This window comes from Microcaecilia unicolor, chromosome 2 (assembly GCF_901765095.1).
Source record: "Microcaecilia unicolor chromosome 2, aMicUni1.1, whole genome shotgun sequence".
Lineage (NCBI taxonomy): Eukaryota > Metazoa > Chordata > Amphibia > Gymnophiona > Siphonopidae > Microcaecilia > Microcaecilia unicolor.
The window spans coordinates 440,213,602-440,240,225 of NC_044032.1; the positions used below are offsets into that span (position 1 = coordinate 440,213,602).

Below are 26,624 nucleotides of genomic sequence, written 5' to 3' on the forward strand. Positions count from 1 at the left end.
GCCTCAAATATCATACCCAGCTCCATGACAGCAGTATGCAGCTCCCTGGAGCAGTTTTAGTGGGTGCAGTACACTTCAGGCAGGCAGACCCAGGCCCATTCCCCCTACCTGTTACACTTGTGGTGGTAAATGTGAGCCCTTCAAAACTCACCAGACACCCACTGTACCCACATGTAGGTGCCCCCCTTCACCCATAAGGGCTATGGTAGTGGTGTACAGTTGTGGGAAGTGGGGTTTGGGGGGGTTGGGGGGCTCAGCACACAAGGTAAGGGAGCTATGCACCTGGGAGCAATTTTTGAAGTCCACTGCAGTACCCCCTAGGGTGCTCGGTTGGTGTCTTGGCATGTCAGGGGGACCAGTGCACTACGAATGCTGGCTCCTCCCACAACCAAAGGGCTTGGATTTGGTCGTTTCTTAGATGGGCGTCCTCGGTTTCCATTATCGCTGAAAATCGGGGACGACCATCTCTAAGGACAACCATCTCTAAGGTCGACCTAAATTTCGTGATTTAGGCATCCCCGACTGTATTATCGAAATGAAAGATGGACACCCATCTTGTTTCGATAATACGGGTTTCCCTGCCCCTTCGCTGGGACGTCCTCAGGAAAACCTGGGCGCCCCTTTCGATTATGCCCCTCCACATCTACTACTATCATTTATTCTGGTCAATATTCAGCCAGTGGTGGTCAGTGCTGATCACCATTGGCTAACTTAGAACTGAATATTGAGTACTAAGCTCTCTCTGGCAACACTACTGAATGTCTGAGTCTTTGGCACCACTCAGAATTTTGCTGGATGCAGTCAATATGCAGTGTCATACCCACATAGATAACTGGGCATAGTTAGGACTCTTTTTCATGTGGTCCTAGATGTGGGTACAGTGGGTTTTGGGGGCGGTTTGGAGGGCTCCCATTTACCACCACAAGTGTAACGGGTGGGGGGATGGGCCTTTGTCCACCTGCCTGAAGTCCACTGCACCCACTAACAACTGCTCCAGGGACCTGCATACTGCTGTGATGGAGCTGGGTATGGCATTTGAGGCTGGCATACAGGATGGGAAAAAAGTTTTTAAAGTTCTTTTTTTTTTGGTGGGAGGGGATTAGTGACCACTGGGGGAGTCAGGGGAGGTCATCCCCGATTCCCTCCAGTGCTCATCTGGGCAGTTGGGGCACTTTTTGGGGACTTGTTCGTGACAAAAAAGGGTCCAAAAAAAGTGACCCAAATTCTCACTTCTGGCGCCCTTTTTTTCCATTATCAGCCGAGCGTGCCCATCTCTCCTCGGCCGATAAACATGCCCCAGTCCATCCTTCACCACACCTCCAACACGCCACCGTAAACTTTGTTCGTTCCCGCGACAGACTGCAGTTGGAGGCACACAAAATCGGCTTTCGATTATACCGATTTGGGCGTCCACGGGATAAAGGCGCCCATCTCCCGATTTGGGTCAAAATATGGGTGTCTTTCTGTTTCGAAAATAAGCTGGATAAGATCTCATTTGATAAGATCTATAGTTTTCATTGACAGGAGGAATTAATATTGTTATCTGCTTAGAATCTTTTTGGAACGTTAGCGGAACGTAAAACCATGTATAGTATAGTATTGTATAGTACTAGATGTATGCAGTGCTGTACACAGGTGCATTGTATGGGGTTACCCTGCCCAAATTGGGGGCAACTCTATATAATGGGCACCAACATTTAAGCACCAAGTATATGATATTCTTCAAAGGGGGCGTAAACATGATGCCATGTAGTTTCAAGGTCAGGCGAGATGGATTCTCAATGAGATAGCTTTATTGTATATCCAAAAGAGCAATTTCAAGGACTCAATATGGGCTGTGTTTTGGCATTAGGGCCTGCATCTGGAGTCCAAAGTTCTGACATTCAGCCCATATTCAGTGCTGGCATATGCAAAGCTAAGTGGGCAAAAATAGGACCACACAAAAGACAGCACTGGTGGTCCATATAACTGCCAGCTCCTCTCTGACTCCGCCCTGGACCACCCCTGCACTAACAGGACAGTGCTGTCGTAATCAGAGTTGATATTCAGCTGTATTGCCCAGTAAAGTGCTGCTGAATATCGGCAGCTGGGATACTGAGTACAGTTTCAACAGGCGGGACCCTCTCCTTTGATGGTTCCTTTATGTTTCAATCTAGCAAATATACCTAATCAGATAACCTACCTGCTTTTTTGTTTGGCTCTGAAAATTTACTTATTTCATAAATATTTTAATACTAGAATAGAATAAACCACATTGAATATCGACCCCAGTGAAGCCAAACATGATGCAAAAGATCTGCAAGACTGATGAAAGTTTCTTGAAAAAATATATGTCACAGCCGCAGCCATGCCTTGTGCCCCGGCTCATCCACTGACCTCAGGGGATGTTGGGGATTTGCTCTGCAGCATTCTCCAGAGCCTCAGGCATCCTTCCCAGTAAGATGGGCCATCTGTGCCACTGTCTTTGCTGCTCCAGGGTGCCTCTCCAGCCCAGCAACTTGCTCCTGCCCTGTTTCAGGCAGCGGCAGCTCCTCTAGGCACCCACTCATTGAAAATGCCAGCGATAGGAGAAGCCCCAGGGATGCCCAATGATGACATCACAGATAGGGGCCTTATAAGGAATCAGAGAACTCTTCAGGCTGCCTTTGCAATAGGTCATCTAGCCAGCCTAGTGAGAGTTGCAGCCTTGTCTTCAGCTTGTTTCCCGCTTCATCTCTAGCCTTGTTTTCAACCTTGTCTTCAGCCTGTCTCCAGCCATGCCTTCAACTTATCTCCAGCCTCATCTCCAGTCTTCTTAGTCTTATATTCAGCTTGTCACCAGCCTCATCTCTAGTCTTGTTTTCAGCCTCGTCTCCAGCCCAGTCTCCATCGTTGTCACCAGCTTTGTGTCCAGCTTAGCTCCAGCCCAGCTCCAGTTTGAGGTCTCAGTCTTGTTCAGTCAGAATCTCCATTTGGTCCTGGTCCTAGCCTCCCAGATCTCCTTGTCTTCAGGCTCCCACTGCTTCCTGGCCTTGACTCTCTCAGGCCAATCCCCCATGGGCTCTCTTCAGAGCCACTCCCTGCCCTGATTTGTCAGGGTGCCCCAAGGGATCTTATAAGTGCCACTCGCTACTTAGTCTCAACTGGGGCATGACTCACCTGCAGCTAGCTTGGGCCTGCCTAGCCTATGGCGTAAACCTGATTGCAGCCCAAGGGCTCACCTACCCCGAGCAGTGGCAATGAGGTTGATGAACAAAAGAGCAGCATTTCTGTAAATTAATCTGGGTGGACACCAAAAGTACACCCAGTATTTACAGTAAATCACTAGCAGCTGCACTCAGTTCAAAGGTCAAATGTTTACATTTATTATATGCAGGTACTTTCTGTGTCCCTGGTGGGCTCACAGTCCAAAGGCTCCTTTTACAAAGCTGCGCTAGCAATTCCTTTGTGGCAAATGCAACAAAACCCATTCCATTCCTATGGGCTTCATCGCATTTGCTGCGCTGGAATTGCTAGCCCAGCTTTGTAAAAGGAGCACTAAGTTGTTGTACCTGGAGCAATGGAGAGTTTAAGCGACGTGCCCAGTTGTGTCAATGCAGATAGATTCATAAAAGGAGTTCTAAGCAAGGTATAAGGAATTGTACCACGCTGAAACCTTTTTAATAACAGCTCAGGTGAACAGCTTGATTTATTGTAGCATCTTGACTATAAAGGCATGAAAGAATCTTTTTTAATAAGTTAAAATCTAGCTAAAATGCCTCTAAAACCTAAAGAATTGTGACTACTTTTGTTCTGTCATAATGTTTCTGATTACGAATGTGCTAGGTTTTAATGACCAACTTCTTTTTTTATTATTATTTTATATTTCTCGCAATCGAATCTTACACAAGCATTTTTCACTTGCTACAGAAAAATGGGCTAAAAGAAGGAAAATACTCAAGTAAACCAAAACCTACAACTATTACAGCAGGCAAGCTCCAAAGGCCTCAACATAAATGGAGAAGGAGACCAAAAACAAGGAGAACACAAAAGAAATACACTAAAATGGGAAAAGGTTTTAAGCACAATAAACAGCAGACTTCTGCCCTAAATTGCAACTTCACATGATTGTTGCCTGTATTTACATCACAAGTTGGTGTGCAAAGTCACAGGATTAAGTCATTTCTTTGCATCAAGAAGAAAATCTTAATTGCTCAAAACACAGAAAATGTAATTAGCCCCTAGAAATTTCACCAAACATTTGCAGGGATATCTATGAAAAAAAATGACACTCCCAATCCACCTGTTTCCTCACACATGACTAAAAACAATTTGCAACATTCTTGTGTAGCTCTTGCAAAATCTGGGTACGTCCAGCTCCTGTGTCCCAAGAATAAAATCTGGGAATTTCAAAAGTACAGATTTATTACCATGTTCATAGACCAGAGTACCCACCAAAGTGGCTCTCCCTTGCACAATGGGATCTAAGAATTCCAAAAAAGCTGTCAGATTGGGGTAAAAGGTGCCAATGTCCTCATCTCACTACCAGGTTACCAGAACATCCATACTTCTATAAAGGTAGACTGACTGCCACTGCCAGATTAACTCCACTCTAGAAGAAGCTACTTATATTGACCTTTTCCCTCTCTTTGTTAAAGGCTTCTTATCAAAATTCCACAGCGCCTCTAGAAAGTTAGTGGCTGTTCATCTGGTGTTGACACTGAGCAACTCAATGTGAGAATATTTAAAATATTCAGTTTACGTAAATGGCAAATGAATGTTGCTTTGTCTCAGGAGCCTGACAGATATCCTACATTTTTCTTTTTCGTTATTCTGTTTAATGAAGGTTTTTGTCTGGTCAGTGAAATGCTTGAATTACCGACAGGGAGAGGAAACGTCAAGCAAATAATTTATACTTGTGAATGTTTCTGTGTAGAAAGAATCACTCATCTCTGGACAACAACCCTGTTGAAGGAACATTATCCAATAGGTGCGTCCAGTCCCTGCAAATATTGTATATATGGCTCAGAAAAAGAAAACCAAAAGGCACTTGAAGTTGAGATTCATTCCAACATTGCCCAACAATTGGTACCTTTCCAGAAAAGGCAGTCACATAGGCACATGAATGTGATGACAGATAAGGCCCGAAAGGCCCTTCACAACTGTACATTCAGAGAAGATGATGGCAGAAGGGTGACATTTTCTATTTTTCCTCTGTCTTTTGGCTTTATATACTGTAAACCTCTATTTTGTTTTGTTTTTGCAGGGGGGGGGGAGTTTGTAGGATTACAGGTTATCCTATTTTGAGAACTAGTCCTTTGCCCAATAACAAATTCACCTCAATGTGCCCTCTGTGTAGACAGAGGAGAACCTTCTGGAGTCCTTGCTCCTAATCTGACCTGTCTTTCTTTTGCTAAGTTATGGAAAATGAGCCAGCCTGCCAGTCATAGGCAGGGGATGTCTCCTATGATTTTGGAGAGAAGAATAAATGTGTGTAGCTCTGCAAGCAGGGACTGGACATCTTCTTTCCTTGAAAGGAATGTGAGGAAGCAGGAGAAGCTGTAGGAACCCAAAAGAGGCTCAGGCACCACCTGGGGTACTGTCTTCTATATGGATGGCTTGGTCAGACCACTCCTTCATTTGAGCATGGATCCAGAATGTTCTTCCTGTCACTGAATAGGAAGATACATTGTGCAGCCCTGTTACAGGTACAAATAAATGAGTCTTTAAGGCTCACCAAAACCTCCACAGATAATCCAGCAACCATAGGTAGGCAGATAATTTGTTCCACAAGAATGGAATTGCACATGATAAAGCAAAATCCTCAGTACAGGATAACCTAACCAATAATCATTCATCCTGGAATTGCCAGGTCATATATAGGTACACACCATACTTGTAAAATTTATAATATATCCAGGCCCTATCTGATGCAGTGCTTTGAACCTAAAACTAACAATTTAAATTGAATGTTTGCTCATTAGCAGCTAATAAAGCAAAGAAAAAATAAGAAAAGAGTGATCTCTCGGTCCCGCCAAGACCAAAAGCTTGGCTGCAACATTTTGCACTTGCTGTAAACTCTTCAAGCTTTTCCTCAGCAGCCCTGCATGCCAAAATAAAAGCACACAAAATAGCTGAAAATGTTTATGAGGTAAGTCCAAATGAATTTTCATCAGTTACCAAAGATAGCAAAAACAAGCCTTCGGTATATGAAAGATTTTATTTTCAAAAGTCAATCCCACATCAAAGTCAACACTTACCCCTGAATTCTAGAAGTGGTGCTAAAAATTGCACACGCAATTTAATGGAATAACAAGCCGATTAGCGCCAATAATTGGGCCCTCATATTCAATTGTTGGTGCTAATTGGGATTAATTTCAATTTGCACATGTAAACTTACAAACCAGAATCCATGCATAAATTTTATGCATTGTTCCAAGAAGGAGGTGCGGCCATGGGAGGGTCACGGGTGGATTGGGGATGTTTTTGCAACTTACGCACGCTGTTATAGAATAAAGACGATCTGCACCTAAATTAGGAGCAGGAATTTACACTAGAGTTTAATTGGTGTAAATCCTCGCATCTAAAGTTAGGAGAAGATCCCGCTGCTAAGTGTTATTCTATAAACAGCACCTAACATTGAGCCCTGTTTATAGAATAGAATTTAGTACTGTTTTTTTTTTTGCTCCGATTTCTCGGTGCCATTGATAGAATTTGGTCTTTAATGTGCACACCTCAAACCACTGAAGTCGATTATCTAAACAGGTCCTGTGATATATCCAAAGAATTTTAGTCATATAGGAATTCAAAAGCAACTTATTCACTCTCATACACACTCAATCGGCTTGCAAACTGGCCTCAACACGCCTTCTCTAAAGAAACACAAAGTTGAATGTCACTGTTGAATGTCTGGAAACTTGTGGAACCCAATAAGACGCTGCCTGAAAAGACTTTGAACCTGTGGAAGGGCATTTTAGAAAGTATGTTCAAACAGGAAATCAGATCTCCAAGATGGGATGTCTGGTGTTCTCCTATAGTTTTAGAGCAGAATCTGCCTACATAAAATCTGTTGTAAAATGCATGGTGTAATGGATGTCTGTGTGCCAGTACATGAAGTAGGAATGTCCATTTTAGAAACAAACCTGGCCAAAATATGGAAGGGAAAACAGCAAGCACAGACATGGTCCTTTTCACAGCACATGAACATCTGTGTTGTGCAATAACAACATAGACGTTTATACTGCTGCCAGTCAACCCCCCCCCCCCCCCCCCCCCCCCCCACACACACACACACACAATATCTCTGCCACTTATTGGAACTGTACATTCAGAAAATGACCTCACTAGTCTTACGTTTTGATTTGTCTGAAGGAAAGAAATTACTATTAAAGAAATTACTATTAAAGAAACCCTTTCTAATGGCTCGTAAATGTACTTTAATAAATTGGCACACTAGAAAAATACACTCTTTGACCTGATGGTCATGAAGAAGTATCAAGTTAGGGAAGCAAAACCTAATAGCTGGAGATCTTTTAGGAAGATCTGATCTCCTATTTGGGATTGTGTCACCTAGGGTATAAAGCACACTGTTAAATTTTTAACAATGGATGTTCATTACTGCTGAATTAGGAAAGTTAAGGAAGGGGGCTTTTAGTTTGGAAGTTAGCTATCAAGTCGGCAGGCTCCAGGAAAGTGTAAGAACCTCCATAAACCCAGAGACCCTTTTGTCAACCTCAATGATTTGTATGACTGATCCTATATAATAAAACTCACCCTCAACGTTCTGAGGACACTGACGTCAGTGTCACTTCCTTCAGGCACTTCCTTCGGGTTCAAAGGGTTCGTGGTGGTGAAGCCACCGAAATCACTGTCTCTGGGCCACGCCCTCGCGTCAAACGTTATGACATTGAGGGCGGAGCAATGGCGTCACAGATTGAGGGCGGAGCAATGGCGTCAGTGGCTTCACAACAAACAAGGACTCAGGAGATGAAGGTGGCGTGTGTTGACGAGGTGCAGAGCAATGGCGTCAGTGCCTTCACAACGACAAAGAGGTGGGTAGGGAGGGGGGTTGGGGAGGAAAACCTTGCTAGCGCCCGTTTCATTTGCTCCAGAAACGGGCCTTTTTTACTAGTTATTCAATAAAGATATAATTTTTAAAAAAAGAATAAAAGTTTTTGTGACATTTGGCCTGTTGTTTTTGCACAGGTTTTTATATTATATGCCATGCAGACTGTTTTGCCTCTTTTTTTTTCTTTTTTTTTTTTTGGTAAAGTTGCATAAGTACATAAATATTGCCATACTGGGACAGACCAAAGGTCCATCAAGCCCAGCATCCTGTTTCCAACAGTGGCCAATCCAGGTCATAAATACCTGGAAAGATCCCCAAAAAGTACAAAACATTTTATACTGCTTATCCCAGAAATAGTGGATTTTCTCCAAGTCCATTCAATAATGGTCTATGGACTTTTCCTTTAGGAAGCCGCCAAAACCCTTTTAAAACTCTGCTAAGCTAACCGCCTTTACCACATTCTCTGGCAACAAATTCCAGAGTTTAATTACACATTGAGTGAAGAAAATATTTCTCTGATTTGTTTTAAATTTACTGCATTGTACCTTCATCATATGCCCCCTAGTCCTAGTATTTTTGGAAAGCGTAAACAGATGCTTCACATCTACCCGTTCAACTCCACTCATTATTTTATAAACCTCTATCATATCTCCCCTCAGTCACCTTTTCTCCAAGCTGAAGAGCCCTAGCCACTTTAGCCTTTCCTCATAGGGAAGTCGTCCCATCCCCTTTATCATTTTCTTCGTCCTTTTCTAATTCCACTATATCTTTTTTGAGATGCAGCGACCAGAATTGAACACAATATTCGAGGTGCGGTCACACCATGGATCAATACAAAGGCATTATAATGTCCTCATTTTTGTTTTCCATTCCTTTCCTAATAATACCTAATATTCTATTTGCTTTCTTAGCCGCAGCAGCACACTGAGCAGAAGGTTTCAACATATCATCAACGACGACACCTAGATCCCTTTCTTGGTCCGTGACTCCTAACGTGGAACCTTGCATGACGTAGCTATAATTTGGGTTCCTCTTTCCCACATGCATCACTTTGCACTTGCTCACATTAAACATCATCTGCCATTTAGACACCCAGTCGCATAAGATCCTCTTGTAATTTTTCACAATCCTCCTGTGATTTAACGACTTTGAATAACTTTGTGTCATCAGCAAATTTAATTACCTCACTAGTTACTCCCATCTCTAAATCATTTATAATGTAGCTGGGTTGCCCTTCCAGGACCCAGCCAGGCTCGACCCTACTTAGCTGCCTTCTTCTTCACACGGCTGCTGCCTCACTCCACAGCAATCTGGCTGCTTTGAGCCTCAGCTCCAGGCCCTGAGAGCTTCCAGGACTCCTTCCTCCTTACATTCCTTTCACAGAGGTACATTCAAAGCACAACATTTATAAGTAAGGGCTTTTATTTTCTTGCTTCAGGTCAACATAAACGCCCAGGCACACCTTAACTCCAGGTTGTTTAGGGCTTGCTACCCAAAGCACCAGTCAGGTTCAAAACAGTCCATGTAACTTCACTTCACTTGACCTAAGATTACTTCTCTTAGGGAACAGTACATTATCAGAAAGAAAACACAGTAGCTTGTTAGGTTGCAGCTCAGACCTTTTCAGTAGGAAACAGTTTTCACAGTCTTTCTTGCACCTCCTTACAGCACAGTTACACAGCTTGGTTCCTACCTGGTTCAGGCTGGGGTTTCAATTGTGCCCAGCCCTCTTTCTCTCCCAGGGCTGCACCTGTTCCCTCTTTAGTAGAGATCTTCCCCAGCGCCTCAACCTCTCTCCTCCGGTCTTCCACCAGTCTCTCCAAGGTACAGCTAGCCACCCTCTTACAGCAGCTTTTCGGGTTTGAGACAGAGCTCCAATCTCCATCTGTTCCTCCTCTAGCCCTTCAATAATCTCCATTTTATCCTCCTCTTCAACTTCCCCCACCCCCAATCTCTCCAGCTGGCCCTCATCACCTTCCTCAGAGACCATTTTCCAATCTCCTATCTCCTCCCCTAACTCTTGCACAGCCGGGTGGGGAAGAGAAGGATTCTGGGACTGGTAGTTCCTCCCCTTCTTCCTTAACCCAGCCAACCTCTCTGCCTCCAGTAGCCCAGCTTTCTGAATGTGGGTGTTGTGCACATGAAATCTGCCCCGTTGGGATTCCCCGGCTCCCTGCACCCCCTTTCTTCGTGCCTTCCCGGATCCCCTTTCACCTGCACTCTCACAATAAATATGTTAAAAAGCAGCGGTCCCAGCACAGACCCCTGGGGAACTCCACTAACTACCCTTCTCCATTGAGAATACTGACCATTTAACCCTACTCTCTGTTTTCTATCTTTTAACCAGTTTTTAATGCACAATAGAACACTACCTCCTATCCCATGACTCTCCAATTTCCTCTGGAGTCTTTCATGAGGTACTTGATGAGTTATAGGAGACATTACAGGCATTTTGCCATTTTGCTAAAGAAGTAAGCATTCCCAACCAATGCCATGGGCCAGTTGTATTAATACTGAAATATCTTCTCTCTTTGTATATATACTATAGACAACATTAGGACTCACTCAGATATGCTCTACTAGCCCAAAATCATAATAAAGAAAAAATACTAAAGACCAAATCAGAACTTATCGTATTCACAGTGCCTCCAAACAAGAGTTGCTCACTTTTGGATGCTGGACACATTCGCAACAGTAGCTAGCACAGATGAGAAGCAGAAAGGCTGTAGACAGCTGTGCGTGGCACGCTAAAATAGTTTCCCATAGCTGTCTAAAGACTCATTGTTTATTTCACTGGTCACTTCTGGAATCTTGTAAATGGGTCTGATACCCAACCTTGAATGAATTCAATTGCAGGAAATGTTAATGCCTTACCTTAAAAAACTAAGTCTTGCTTTAGACTGTTGCTAGCTGCCCAGTGACTTGGCAACAGAGCAGCCCTTCACGCTCAGATTCTCTGCAGCCTGTCAAGCATGCTAATGTCCCATCTCTCAGGCCTCAATAGAAAGAGGAATGGACATGTGTGCTGATGCACAATGGCTTTCAGAGCTGCCAGCACCTCAACATGAATCATCACTGTTGCTGACTTCCCAATGTATTATCCCCTGAGCCCACACAAAGGAGCTTTTCACCAGCAACGCCAAGAACTTCATTCTTCCATTCACAAGGGTTAGTCACATGGCCGCGCACTGCCCTTTTTGTACTTCTTAAGCCAATGTCATTCACAGGAAGGAAGGGTCTCATTAGGGGAAGCTGTTGCTGGGATATATGAGATAGCCAAAGCAATTTAGTGGCTGTGGTTCATTTTTGTACCTCTCAGCTTTTGGGAGGAAAACAGACTGGAGAAGACGGGAGGATAATTCAATGAGTAGTTGTTAGTGAGGATTCTTGTCAGATTAGTGAGAGAGAATTTAAGAGAAAAGGGAAGTCACCGACATAATTTCCACTTGCACTAAAATAAATGCAACTTTTCAAGTCATAGATAAGAGACTGTTATTATGGGGCCTAGCCCAGTGGCTCAGCAGCAGTTCTGTATAGCACTGAGCAGGAGTTCCAGGTTCAATTTGTGGGCTTAGACTGCTAATCCTTCATCAAGCATTCTAAAGGGACACATGGATGAGATCTGAGATTTAGCTTGTATCTTTTTCAGGAGTAGTTCAAGTTGAATCACATTGTGGTATGTTCCTGACCCTGCAGGACTTACAGTTGCACCTGAATCAAAGTACATTCATGTTAGACTCAAAAGGAGCTGCAGTCAAGGACCATCACTGTATCAGCCACACTGGGGATGTGAGGTGAGGAGAAAGGGAGGAATTAAATTAAGGAAAAATACCTAATGGCCTGCAAACGAAAGCTTAGAGAAGTGACTCCCAAACTGGTTTGGACCCCTAAATAGGGTGACAGAAATAAAAAAAAGGAAAAGATCTGCCACAGAAATAACAAACCAAAAGAGAAAAAAGCAGATCAAAAAAGACAAAAAAATAGAACAGGAGGGTAACAGAAGAAGTGGTTTATTACAAGGTTACCCGATGTGGCCACATTTCGCCCTCAGGCTGCGTCAGGGGTACAAAAAACTAAAAGGGGTAAAAAGCAAAGTGAACCCCTAAAAGTAGTCATATAACCACCTTACATAAGTGCTTCTTAAGTCTGAAGCAATATCCCAAGCTTACTCAGCAGACTTCGCAATGCTATGTTGCTGCCAGTCAACATAGCATTGCGAAGTCTGCTGAGTAAACTTGGGATATTGCTTCAGACTTAAGAAGCACTTATGTAAGGTGGTTATATGACTACTTTTAGGGGTTCACTTTGCTTTTTACCCCTTTTAGTTTTTTGTACCCCTGACGCAGCCTGAGGGCGAAACGTGGCCACATCGGGTAACCTTGTAATAAACCACTTCTTCTGTTACCCTCCTGCTGCTGCTGTCGCCTTCATACTTTGGATAAGTGGAATGAGAGAATCTGGATGAGGAATGAGAGGGGAATAGAAGTCTACTATTCTGTTTTCATTATCATCTGTGGTCACATGAATTTTTAAGCATTGAATTGGGACATATTTTACTGACTCCACTGTTAAAAATTTCTAATGCTGATCATGGCCTCTGTTCTAACTACAGACCAGTGGCCAACATCCCATTTTTAGCGAAGATGGTTGGGAGCAGTAGTGGGAATACAATTGCACAATTATCTTTCTCAGCATCAAATAGTGGATTCTAGGCAATCAAGATTCCGTTCCTATCATAGCACAGAAACAGTTTTACTTGCTTTAATGACTAGTTTGAGAACTAACTTAGATAAGGCCTACCGACTATGGCTATATGCAACTGGACTTGTCGGCCATCTTTGATTTGGTCAATCGTGACATTTTTCTCATGAGATCAGCTCATTTTGAAATTTCAAATTCAGAATTGCAGTCGTTCTCTAGATTTTTAAAGTGTAGAACATTGTGAGTTGTGTGGAATAAGTCTTCATGAAAGTCATGGGATATGGCATGCGGAGTACCACAAGGCTCTCCACTCTCCCCCATCCTTTTTAATGTAGAAAGTGAAATGCACCCTGGACTAGATTCTATAGAATCACGCCTAAAAAATTGGCGCAAAACAAAATACGCCTAGGCATATTCTATAAAGTGTGCCTACATTTAGGCGTATTTTTTAGAATAAGCCTACGTTTCTGCATGGTTTATAGAATACACCGAGTGCCCATCCATATGACAAAGTTTAGTCATGGGCAGTTACGCCAAGTAAAACTTGGTGTAAATGCCGACGCCTAAATTATATGTGGACCGGGTGTATTCTATAACCACTGCATAGATTTTAGAAATGCCCATGACCTGTCCATTTCATGCCCCCTTTTCAACTATGCGACTTTGAATTTATGCACATCACATTATAGAATATGCTTAGACAGTTCTGCGTGTAAATTCTAATGAATACCAATTAGTGTCAATAATTGATTGTTAAGTGGCAATTATTGGCACTGAATGGCTTGTTAACTCATTAAGCTGTGTGGACAAATCCAGAATACGACTGGATTTGCGTGTGCAACTTAAGTCATGCTATATAGAATCCAGGGGCATATGCTTAGGTCCTTTAATGTAACTTTTCATGTACTGATGATATCTCTGTACTGTTTCCTGTAACAAAGAACTTCCAGCAAACCACGGGACTGATGATGGAAGTGTTTGAAAAGATTTCCAATGGGATGCTTGCAAATGGTTTGAAAATCAACCCTGGTAAAACAAACATCTTATGGGTGGCAGGCAAAGATATAGAATTCCCACAGATGAAAATAAAATTAGCTATGACTGAAATTTCAATTCAGGCTAATATTCCAACTTGAGATGAAATTATAAGGAAGGCCTTTCTCAAACTGAAATTACTTATTTATTTATTTATTTATTTATTTTGGTGCATTTTTACCCCACATTTTCCCACATAAGCAGGAGCAATGCGGCTTACATTAAGTCAAGAGTATACAATTCAATATAGAGATGGCACAGAAACAGAATGTGACAGGAGGGGAAGGTACACGGGATGACACGGGCAAAGGACAGGGGTGAAGAGCCAACAAGTGGTAGAGGTTAAACAGAGGAGTAGCCAGGGGAATAAGCCTTGGCGAATAAGAAGGTCTTTAAGAGCTCCTTAAGCTCTCATGGCAGGACATTCCAGGATTTTGTGCTGATGTAGGGGAAGGATGAAGCAGAGAGTCTTGTATTTTACATGCCTACAGGTGGGGTAATGAAGATGGAGGTAAGTCCTTGCAGAGCTCTGGGCATTTCTAGAGGGCAGATCGATTAGTGTAAGCATGTATTCAGGGGCTTCTCCATAGATTATCTTGTGTGTAAGTGAACAGATTTTAAATGTAATACGGTCCTTGATAGGGAGCCAGTGTAGTTGAAAACGGAGTGGCTGAGCAGGAACAAAGCGTGATTTCCCCAGGATAAGTCGTGCGGCCGTGTTTTGAGCTGTTTAAAGCCACTTAAGAATATAGTCCCGGCAACCGGCATAGATCCCGCTGCAGTAGTCTATATGGGACAGGACCAGCCAGTGAATTAAGCCTCTACTGCAGAGGTTTTCAACCCAGTCCTTGAGGCACATCCAGTCAGGATTTTCAGGATATCACAGTTGAATTTAATGCTAAACACACAAATGGGTTCAAACAATGTCAGTATAGTTATTAATCAAAAAATATTTACATCAAATAACTATTTAAAATGCAAAATAATCACATATCTTTATTAACACAATTATACATGAGAACATCCCTCTCTATACATATTAAAATCTGTCCCTATGATAGACACAATCCAAGCCTACACCATCCCTTAACAGCAAGAGTAAAACAGAGCCAGTTTAGTTCTCCAGTTGTCCATTTAATTTGCACAATCTTCTATGTCTTTATTAGCTGCTGTTCCTTTGGCAGGGCCCCCTCAGCCGCCTGTTACAAAGTAGTGGCAGGGGCTGCCAAAAACAGGCTCGGAGCTTCCGCAGCACTGGCAAAGTAGCAGTAGGATTGCTTTTACCTCCGAACAGCTCAGTCAGTTCAGAAGTCAGTTGCAAAACCTCAGCGGGATTCTTTCGCCTCACTACCTGGCACATCGTCGTTCTCTAAAATTCAAAGCACCCAGAACTGCTGGAGCCTCTTCTGTTTCACGGTACCCCACAAGGCTCCGCCACAGACATTTCTAACTACTGATAAAGTGTCATGGCAGCATCTATTATCATTATTTTAAAATCTTTATCCATGAATTTGCATTAGCCTGGTATGACACAGGAAGTCGCTTAACATTCTTGAAGCAATGGGGCTGTTTGCTCTTTCCAATGACGAGTGGTTCCAACTTCTCACTCCCATCCATATTGCAGCAAAGGAGGATCATCAGTCAGTCCTTCCAGGCCCGTGCCAACACGGTAAGCGGGGTAAGCACCGCAGGGGGGCGCCTGCCTTCAAGGGCGCCATGCTTACCCCGCTTACCGTGTTGTACTAGACTCCCGACAAGACCTACGCTGAACCTCTGCTGCTGCCGGCGCCGCTTCTTTCCACAGCCAGCATAAGAAGAAAAAGAAGCGCGGAGCCGCCCGCAGCAGCCTTCAGACATGCGCTGTCGGCTCTGCCAGTCCTCTGCCCCCTGACGTCAATTTCCCGTTCCGGGGGCAGAGGACCGGCAGAGCCGACAGTGCATGTCTGAAGGCTGCTGCAGGTGGCCCCGCGCTTCTTTTTCTTCTTATGTCTGCGCCTTCCTCTGCCAGGTACTGCCATATGCCTTCCTGTTTTTTTGGGAGCAGAATCGGAGACAGTCCGGGTGGAGTGCTGTCACCGCCATTAATCTAAAGCAAGCTTTGAGTGGGGGAGGAAGTGAGATGACTGGATCAGTGCACAGCAGAGAGAGTGAGAGATTATTGGACTGGGGGGGCAATGATGCTGGGACCTGCAGAGGACATACTAGACCCACAGAAGGAGGGGAAGTGGGAACAGGAGAGAGAGAAGAGATATGGATATTTATTGGATCCCAGGAGGAAGAGAGGAAAGACAAATAGTTGCTGAATTCCCAAAGAGAGGGGTAGGAGCTGGGAGGGAAGGAAGAGAGAAGAAGACATGCTGGTCCCAGGGTTGGGATTGGGAAGACAGGGGAGAGGCAGAGAGAGATAGGGAGAGAAAGAGGGGACATGGAAAAGAGCAGGGGAGAGCCAGAAAGAGATAGGGAGAGAAAGAGGGGCCTTGGAAAAGAACAGGGGAGAGCCAGGGACATGGAAAAGAGCAGGGGACAGCTAGAGAGAGATGGTGAGAGAAAGAGGGGACATGGAAAAGAGCAGGGGAGAGCCAGAAAGAGATGGTGAGAGAAAGAGGGGACATGGAAAAGAGCAGGTGAGAGCCAGAGAGAAGATGCTGGATGGAAGAGGGGTACAGAGAGAGAGAGAGAGAGAGATGAGTTTAAAGATGGAGAGAGAAAGAGGGGACATGGGCAGGAGAGAGAGCGAAGCTGCTGGGGAGAAACTGGGGGAGAACCTAGCAGCCAGACTGAGAAATGCTGGATGAAAGAAGGGAGAAAGAGGAAAAATGCTGAAAGGAGGGGGCAGAATGAGGGAAGATGCTGGTAGGTAGGGAAAGAGGAAAGACACTGGAAGGATGGGGTGAGAGAGGACATGCTGAATGGAAAAGGGTCGAGATAGAGAGAGACAATGGATGGAAGGATTGGGAGAGGGTAATGGGTGGAAGGATGGAGAGAGAAAGAGGGATGACACTGGATGGAAGGGTAGGAGAGAAAGAGGGATGGTGCTGGACATGGATGGAGGGGAGGGAAGTATATGCACATGGATGGAGGGGAGTGAGGAGAAATGCTGGATATGGATGGAGGGGAAACTGCTGAATTTAAGAGCTGGATCGGGACACTGAAGGATAGGGACAGGGCTACAGATGGTAGGCAGTATGCATAAGGACACAGGAGGATGATGGACATGGTGAGAGAAAAAATATCAAATGGAAAGAAGAGACTGCATAAAACAGAAGACACTGGGACCAAACAAGCGAATAGAAAAACCCTAGTTCAAGATGGTAGGAAGAACTGAAACAACCCAATTTTCAGCACCAAAGTCATCAGCGTCTTGTTTTTCACCATGCTGTTTCTTGAATTTTATGTTGTTGCTCTACTTCCATCTTTCCAACCATCCAACAGTGGCTTTGAATTCAGTTAGTCCAAGACTTTCAGCTAGCTAGTTAGCTTTCTCCTAAGCAGGGGACCACTGACAGGAAACTGTCTGCTCCTGACTTGAGAAAACCACTGAAGAAGAGCATCTTCTACCTCCTCAACTTTTCCTGCCCATTTTCGTTTCCGGTGTGAATTTGTACTGTTTGCCAGTCTTCCAGAAGCTGGTCTTTCTGCTTCAAGATACGTGAAATTTGACTGGGATTGACACCATACTCTTTAGCAATAGATGCTTGACTTTGTTTGTTTTCTAATTTTTTAAGAACTTCTATTTGTTCAGCCAGTGTTAAAGTCTTACAGTTGCGCGACGACGACAACTCCAGTGTACACTCTAACAACATTCTTTCACTTATTCTGCCTGTGGCAGTTAAAGGGGCAGTAAATTTGAAATCTCGTTGGTTGTCAAGCGCCAATCGGCTTCCATATTCTGTGCGCAGGCTTATGCAGAGTCTTTCCTGCAGAGAAGCGGTCTTAAACCATGCATATAAGCGAATCTTGCACGTATCAGTGGTGCGCTAAACCGAAGTTTGTCCCCATAGAAATTGATGGCACCAAAAACAGGACCGAAGTACGGCATGCAGTTAAACAGAGAATGCGCTTATCCGACGTGCACTTAAATGGAGTGCACTGTATATATATAAAAGTATGTATGTCTGCTCCCTCCCAATAATTTTGGTATCTAGTGTCCTATTGACACCAAGGAGGTAGTATTCAGTGGGACAGCTGCTGCATAAAGATAGTTGGATAACTTTACAGTCAGCTTATTCATATAAATTGGACTACTGAATAAGTCATGCATTGAAAGTTAGAACAGCTATTGCTACAGTCTATTGGTTTGGAGAAAGTTATTTGATTTGAGGCTGAATATAGCCATTATCTGCCTGAGCTTTAGCCCCACCCCCAGGATGCCCCTGGCCCCATCTTCATCTTGTATGGAAATGGCTGATTTGACACTTTCTGATTTAATGACCATGAGCTAATGTTGCCATTAATGTGTGGCCATGAACAAAAATTACCACCTATTTTGTCAGTTGTAAAGGCTCACATGTTAATTGTGCCCTAATCTCACATGGCAATCTGGCTGCACTGATTAGTTTAGACATGCTCACTCTCGACCCCAGACACACCCCCTTGGTGCAAACATTTTTTTTTAGTGTGCTGGTTGCCCGCACACTTGTCAAAAGTACTATGGAACACCTTAGCACCTCATAGTATGCCATTTTATGTAGCAGTAAGCACACGCTAGTGGAGGAGTGGCCTAGTGGTTAGAGCACCAGTCTTGCAATCCAGAGGTGGCTGGTTCAAATCCCACTGCTGCTCCTTGTGATCTTGGGCAAGTTGCTTAACCCTCCATTGCCTCAGGTACAAACTTAGACTGTGAGCCCTCCTAGGACACAGAAATATCCAGTGTACCTGTATGTAACTCACCTTGAGCTACTGAAAAAGGTGTGAGCAAAATCCAAACAAATTAATTAAATTACTGAGCTTGCTAAAAGGGCCTCAAAACAGTGGCGTACCAAGGGGGGGTGTGCACACTGCTGGGGGGGTGCTGTGCTGCGGCGCATGCTTGTCGGCTCTGAGTTTGCTAACTTTGCTCGTTTGCTGCAGCTCCCTCTGCCCCGGAACAGGTTCCGGGGGCAGAGGGAGCTGCAGCAAAATTAGTGAACTTGGAGCAGAGAGGCGCGTGCCGCAGCACCCCCCCCCCCCCCCAGCGGCGTGCACCCGGGGGGTGAGGTGTCATTTCGCATGGGGGGGGGCGCGCTGCACCCGGGGGGGGGGGGCACATCGGCGATCTGCCCCGAGTATCATCCAGGCTAGGAACACCACTGCCTCAAAAATGTCTTAATAGACAGCATAGGACATGAGCACTGCTTCCTGTAAGCTGATTGGCAGTCCTCCACCTGCAGTTCTACCAGTAGGGGGTGGTGTTTCAATTTTCTAGGGGTATGCAAGTTCCCTGAAGTCCTGCAGAGCCTGACTGTCCCTCACTATTGAAAATGTGATAGTGAAACAACAGCCTCCACTGGCAGGACTGGCTCAGAGGGAACAGTGGATATGAAGGGAGGTGAAATATATACACAGATAGGAGAGAGAAACAGGAGTGTGTAATGACAGTTGTAAAGGGAGAAAAGGACTTTAATAACTGTGCAACCACATACCCCTATAAAAAGTAGGTGGAGGTAATGCCTATTTTTTAAGTAATCTATGCATAGGCTTCCAGAGACTTCAGCTGGGTGAAACTGCAATGTACACACATATTTTAGAAAATACCTATGTGGTGCAGGTGTTAATTTGTGCATTGGTATTTGAAGTTTTGGGGGCGGATCCTAGGAGCTTAACTTATAAAGCTGCATAGATGTATATCTTAGCTTTATAAAATATTCACCTTATTAAATTTTTACTTAGGTGTCTTGTTATAACATCAAGCTCATATTGACCAGATCCCAGGATAATAAAATCAATGTTTCCAAAATTACTGGTAAGGCAAAATGGGTGGCATTGTTGTTCCCACAGCAAGAGCACTGAAGCACTGTAAGAATGTGAATACAAAACAAGAACTAATAGGGATCAGCTTTGTAAAAGCAAATTTCGATTCTTCAAAACATAAACAGACCCAGGACGACAAAATAATCGTATGATAGAACAAGCACCGCATCTTTTATCTTTACCTAACACGTTAGGAAATTGAGGAAAAGTTAAGTAGACTGCTGTGTGCGGTTCCCTCCCTATAACTGCTGTCAGTCTTCAAACTGTTGAGTTTGTCTGAGACAAGCACAGAATTTGACAGCTGCTACTCCCGATTTGCTTAAATCAACGTTTATTCGGAAAGAATCTGTTAGACTGACCACTGCAGAAATCAAGGATACGAAAGACAACCATCGAAAGAAAAGAAAATCAAACGCAAGACGGTTCTTGTTTTACAGGGAATAAATCAAGGATACAAAAAGACAACCATCGAAAATGCAAAAGAAAAATCAAACACAAAACGGATGATCCGTTTTTGTTTTACAGGGATTAAGGGGCAGAGCAAAGTTTAGCAAAGTTTTGCCTCAATTTATCAATGAAACTACACAGGTACAAACCTGGTACAATTTTTCTACTGGAAGACAACTTTGGTAAATCTCTCATTATCCCACGAGAAGCCAGAAATGTGAATTACTTTGGAAATCGTGCCATATTTTATTGACTTATGTATACTTTACGACAAGAACAGATGGCGAATTTTTGAAATCCCCTACTCAAGGCTGCCTTACAGAATAAGTGAGGTCGCGGGACACAGCCAGGCAGCCCTCTCTTTACAAATAAACGTTCTTTTTACTTACAGGGACAACTTGTATTTTCATTCCGTATGCGGTAGCCGTCTGGGCAGTTCCGATGCTGTAACGCCATGAAGCTCACCAGACCAGGGTTAAAAAGCACTGGCAAAAGCACAGCTAGGAAGCGGTTCATAATTATCTTCAGTTTTTGTGAACCACCAGCGGAGAGCAACTCACTTGTGTCCAGTCATAGCCAGGGGAGGCAAAAAGCAGACGTTCTGCTGCTGGTACCATAACACGGCATCTTTTGCCGATGCTACTTCATTGTCCCCTCCTGTTGGCTTTTGCTGATTCTTCACAGCACTAAAGGCATTGGCTGCCACAGCCTTTGAATTGGTGATCAGGCGGGCTTTCACCGATTTTTTTTTTTTTGTCTTCTTGGAAGCAAAGTATGAAATGTCTGACACCCTTGCGAAAAAATGTAACACGTCTTAGAAATGAAGCTCCCCAGATTGTTTCATTGTGACTTCTTGGAGCTGTGAGGCAAAGGTCAGAGGAGAAACCTTGGTAGTCTCAGCACCTGCATTTTTGGCAGCAGGGTAGCAGCAGGTCTTTCCTTCTCTTTACAGGTAATAAATAGAAATAAAACAAAACAGAGAAAAGAAAATAAAGATGATACATTTTTTATTGGGCTAACAATACATTTTTTTATTAGCTTTTGAAGACAATCCTTCTTCAGATCAGAAATATAAGCAAATGTTAACAAATATCAAGTGAAACACACAAAAAAGGTATTATTTTCTTTTCTCTGTTTTGTTTTATTTCTTTCCATTAACTTTAAAAGTGGACTAACAGGGCTTCCACATCACTTCTCTTTATAGAAATGTGTTGTGGCTCCCTTCTCACACACATTGCCGGCCCCACCTCTTCTTTCAGTGCCAGTTGACTGAATCCTGTATTTGCAAATACTTATCTGGGGAATTCAGTGCTACTGGAAAGCCAGCCAGCCAGTAGGTATGCGGCCACCCATTACAAATAATGCCTGTGACCAGGGCAGGCGTCTATGAGCTACCTGTGAAATGCAAGCTATGCTAGACCCCAGCCAATCTCATGTAATGCTGCGGTGAAAACTCTTCAGTTCATTACACTTCAGCACAAGCTGACTGCAGCTTTTGCTGTTTGCTCATTTTTTTGTCAAACAAGCTATCCTACCACCAGGACTTAGAAAAGGAGCTTCAGAAGTCTATTTACTAAGTTTTGCTAGAACTCAGTCAGATAACATAATACTGTAATATACACATGTGTCGCTAATGTGTATATTACAGTGAATGAAGCTTATTTACTAACATAGAAACATACATACATAGTAGATGACGGCAGAAAGACAGCAGAAAAAGACCTGCACGGTCCATCCAGTCTGCCCAACAAGATAAACTCATATGTGCTACTTTTTGTGTATACCCTACCTTGATTTGTACCTGTCCTCTTCAGGGCACAGACCCTATAAGTCTGCCCAGCACTATCCCCGCCTCCCACCACCAGCTCTGGCACAGACCGTATAAGTCTGCCCAGCATTATCCCCACCTCCCACCACCGGCTCTGGCACAGACCATATAAGTCTGCCCAGCACTATCCTCCCAACCACCAGCCCCGCCTCCCACCACTGGCTCTGGCACAGACCATATAAGTCTGCCCAGCATTATCCCCGCCTCCCAACCACCAGTCCCGCCTCCCACCACCGGCTCTGGCACAGACCATGTTAAAGTGTGGTAACAGATTATAGAAGAGGTGGGTACATACCATTTTTACATGTAAAATCAGCAAATACTAGGGCTGCATATCAATTACAAATTTTAATCGCATGATTAATTGCAATTAAAATTTTTAATCACGCAATTCATCGCATAAAGGGTCCCCCTCACATTTCCTCCTATACAGTTCAAAATATAGACAGCAGATGTAAATTCTCAAAACTGACATATTTCAATTACTAAACTGAAAAATCATTTTTCTTACCTTTGCTGTCTGGTGATTTTATTTTTCTAATCACTTGTTCTCTGCTTCTGGTTCTACTTCTTTTGTCTATGCTCTGAACTCTGTTTCCAGGGCATCCCATCCATTATTTCTTTTTCTCTCTTCTTCACTTCCTGTCCTATATTCATCTTTCAAGTTCAACTTTCTTCCATTTTTTTTCCTTCTGAGATCTGCCCTAATTTATTTATTTTATTTATTGCACTTGTATCCCACATTTTCCCACCTATTTGCAGGCTCAATGTGGCTTACAAAGACCTGTTGTGGCATCGCCATTCCAGGGTAAAAATACAATTGGTGTTACAAGATATCAAGGAAGACAAGAAGATCTAATCAAGCAGTTATAGAAAGAAGACATTCGGAATAAGGGTGAAGTGGTGTTGTGATATAGTTGTTTATGGATTCTCATGGTAGGCTTTGTTAAAGAGGTAGGTTCAGGGCCGTGCCAACACGGTAAGCGAGGTAAGCATGGCAGGAGGGCGCCATCCTCTGGGGGGCGCCCTGCCGCACCATGCTTACCTCGCCCTCTTCTCTCCAGATCCTTTTCCTTTTTTTTTGTTTAAATTTACCTCTGTCCGGTGGCATAGCGTCAGTGAGGAGGAGGCAGCGCTCCCCCGCCCTGATGTGTCTACTAGTCTTCCCTTCGCTGTGTTCCGCCTTCTTCTGATGTCAGAAATGACGTCAGAAGAAGGCAGGACACTTAGCGAAGGGAAGAAGACTAGTAGACACGTCGGGGCGGGGGAGCGCCGCCTCCTTCTCACTGACGCTACGCTGCCGCCGGACAGAGGTAAATTTAAACAAAAAAAAAGGAAAAGGATCTGGGGAGAAGAGGGCGGGCAGTGTAGTGATCATTTTCAGGGGGAGAGGCGCGGTGCCAACGGGGGGGTGCCGGAGACCCTAGGCACGGCCCTGGGTAGGTTTTCAGAGATTTGCGAAAGTTAGTTATTTCGTTAGTTGTTTTCAAGTGAGTTGGTAGTGCATTCCACAGCTGCGTGCTCATGTATGAAAAACTGGTCGCATGTGTTAGTCTGTATTTTAATCCTTTACAGCTGGGGAAGTGTAGATTAAGAAAAGTGCAGGAAGATCTTTTAGCATTTCTGGGTGGCAGGTCCATGAGGTCTAGCATGTAGGTCGGGGCATCTCCGTAAATGATTTTATGAACAATCATGCAGATCTTGAATGTGATACGTTCTTTGAGTGGGAGCCAGTGTAATTTCTCTCTTAGGGGTTTTGCACTTTCATATTTTGTTTTTCCAAATATGAGTCTGGCTGCGGTATTCTGGGCTGTTTGAAGTTTCTTAATGGTCTGTTCTTTACAGCCAGCGTAAAGTGCATTGCAATAGTCCAGGTGACTAATTTAAGTACCATTGACTGTACCAGGTTACGAAAAACGGCCCTTGGGAAGAAAGGTTTTACTCTTTTGAGTTTCCTCATGGAGTGGAACATTTTCTTAGTTGTATTCTTCACATGGTTTTCAAGTGTGAGATTTCTATCGATGGTGACTCCCAGAATTTTCAGATTGTTTGAGACGGGGAGGGAAACGTTTGGGGTAGTTATGGTGGTGAATTTATTTTTGATGTGTTGTGAGGTGAGTATAAGACATTGTGTTTTTTCTGCATTGAGTTTTAGCAGAAATGCATCCACCCACTAGATGTACATAAACTGGTATTTAGACATGTATATCACATACATGTTTGTAACCCTTTCTTGCCTGGTGAGCATCACTGTTCCCTCAAAGCTGAGAAGGAGTCCTCCACCTACAGTCCTGCCACTGAGAGGTGCTATTTCACAATCACATTTTGAACAGTGAGGGACAGGTGAGTTCTGCAGGATTCCACAGAGCATATTTGTTCCTAGTGATTGAAAACACATTACTGAAGCACCGCCCCCCACTGGCCGCAATGCAATTGGAGGACTCCAGCTCAGCTTAGGGGGAACAGTAGTGAGCATCCATCAGGGCAGGTAATTTTAGGACCAATTTGTGAGGTCAGGGCTACTCTCCAGTGTAGGACTAACACAATGAAAGGACCCTAAAGCAGGTTGATTGGCCAAAACATGTTGGACTTATTGTAAATCATATTTGCTACACATTCTAGGACTGCTGGATCATCGTGTTGTGGCTGACCTCCTACTGGGCCATTGGAATATTTGTATAATTTTATGAAAGACTTACAGACTAGCTTGTGTATATATATTTTTTCCACCTATTGTTTTTTCGTATTTACTGTTTTCTGAGGTTGGATTAAGCACCTTATTTATTGTGACTTGGTGAAGGGGCTAATTGTGGAGCATTCAGGGTTCTCTTACTGTTAATAAAAACCAATAGATCAGCAGAAAGATATTTAAGAATATAAATATGGGTGTTTGAAAAAAAAAAAAAAGAGAGTACCCAAATGGACTCAACAATAGAAATGGTTTTCTTTTTTTCTGAGTCTATCTGGTAACATCAGGAAAAATTCTAGTTGAACAATTCAAAAAAGATATCTCAATGCTTAAAAAAACAACAACAAACAAATAACCAATTTCTATCCCAACTCAACACCAGTTCACTGTCAATGTCGCAGGAACAACTTAGGGGTATGTCTACTAAAGGGTGCTAGAAAATGGGCATAGTGTGTACTAAAATGGGAACTTCCCACGTGTTAACCCCATTTCTAGCACACCCTTAAAACACTCATTCTATAATGATTTTTTTTCAGGCTCTGCAATACTGCTACCATTAGGGAAAGGAAAATGAGACATGATATACTGCTTTTCTGTGGTATTTTGCAACTACATTCAAAGTGGTTTACATATATACATTTACTTATTTGTACCTGGGGCAATGGAGGGTTAAGTGACTTGCCCAGAGTCACAAGGAGCTGCAGTGGGAATTGAACTCAGTTTCCCAGGACCAAAGTCCAGTGCACTAACCACTAGGCTGCTCCTCCACTAGCAACGTTCCATGTAGAAGCCTGCCCTTGCAGATCACCAATGCAGCCACGCAGGCTTCTGTTTCTGTGAGTCTGACATCCTGCACGTACGTGCAGGACGTCAGACTCACAGAAACAGAAGCCTGTGCGGCCGCATTGCTGATCTGCAAGGGCAGGCTTCTACATGGAATGTTGCTAGTGGAATAGCAACATTCCATGTAGAATCTCAAATAGTAGCAACAGAATCTCAATAGTAGCAACATTCCATCTAGAATCTCCAATAGTAGCAACATTCTATATAGAATCTCAAATAGGGAAAGGGAAATGGGACTTGATATACCGCCTTTCTGAGGTGTTTGCAACTACATTCAAAGCGGTTTACATATATACATGTACTTATTTGTACCTGATGGCCAAACTAACACAGGATAATAATAATAATAATAAAGGATGCATTATAATTGTGTTTTGCATTTTGTTAATAATTGAGAAAATGCTGTTATAAAATCATATTAGGAAGCTTTACATCAACTTGGTTAACCTCTGCTGAATATCAACCAGCTAATAGTTTTAAGGCTAGATTTTGTATGATAAACTCATGCTGACTCATTTCCCCTTCCCCAGATTTGTTCCTCCTTGGTTAATTTTAAACAAGAAGCTAAGAATTGATTTACTCTTCTTACAACAAGGACATCCCATAAAGTTATGCATCACCATTTAGAAAACATAAATGTTATTCAGCTCCATTTGTTCTACTGCTGCTTTACCTTAGCCATCATTTTCTACCTGTTTGGCCACCTTAAGATCATCACACGATTACACCCAAGTCCCGCTCTTATTTTGTACACAAAAGTTCTTCACCCCTTAATCTGTACCATTCCCTTGGGTTTTTGCAGCCCAAATGTATGACCCTGTATTTCTTAGCATTAAATCTTAGCTGCCAAATTCTGGACAATTCTTCATGCTTCACTAGGTCCTCGCTCATGTTATTAACACCATCAGGAGTGTTTAACCTATTGCAGACTTTAGTATCATCTGCAAAGAGACAACCACTTGAGACCACTTGATATCTTCATGAATGCATTACAGCATATGGTCATATATTACGAGATAGCACTGACCTCAGGGCCAGCCATTGCCATTTTGAAAACAGGGCCTGGAGGGGCAGGAATGACGAGGAATCACTCCTAAATCATTTGC

At 43.5% G+C, this 26,624-nt stretch overlaps 1 protein-coding gene across 1 annotated transcript in view; it reads right to left on the reverse strand.

The window, feature by feature from the left end:
• Window positions 1-20,854, reverse strand: part of EGF (epidermal growth factor) — a 102,140-nt gene extending 81,286 nt beyond the window's left edge. The window contains exon 1 of the mRNA XM_030190858.1: window positions 20,548-20,854. Coding sequence (XP_030046718.1) covers window positions 20,548-20,674 — 127 coding nt within the window. The 5' untranslated portion in view covers window positions 20,675-20,854. The remainder of the gene's footprint in view (window positions 1-20,547) is intronic.
• Window positions 20,855-26,624: the final 5,770 nt, after the last annotated feature.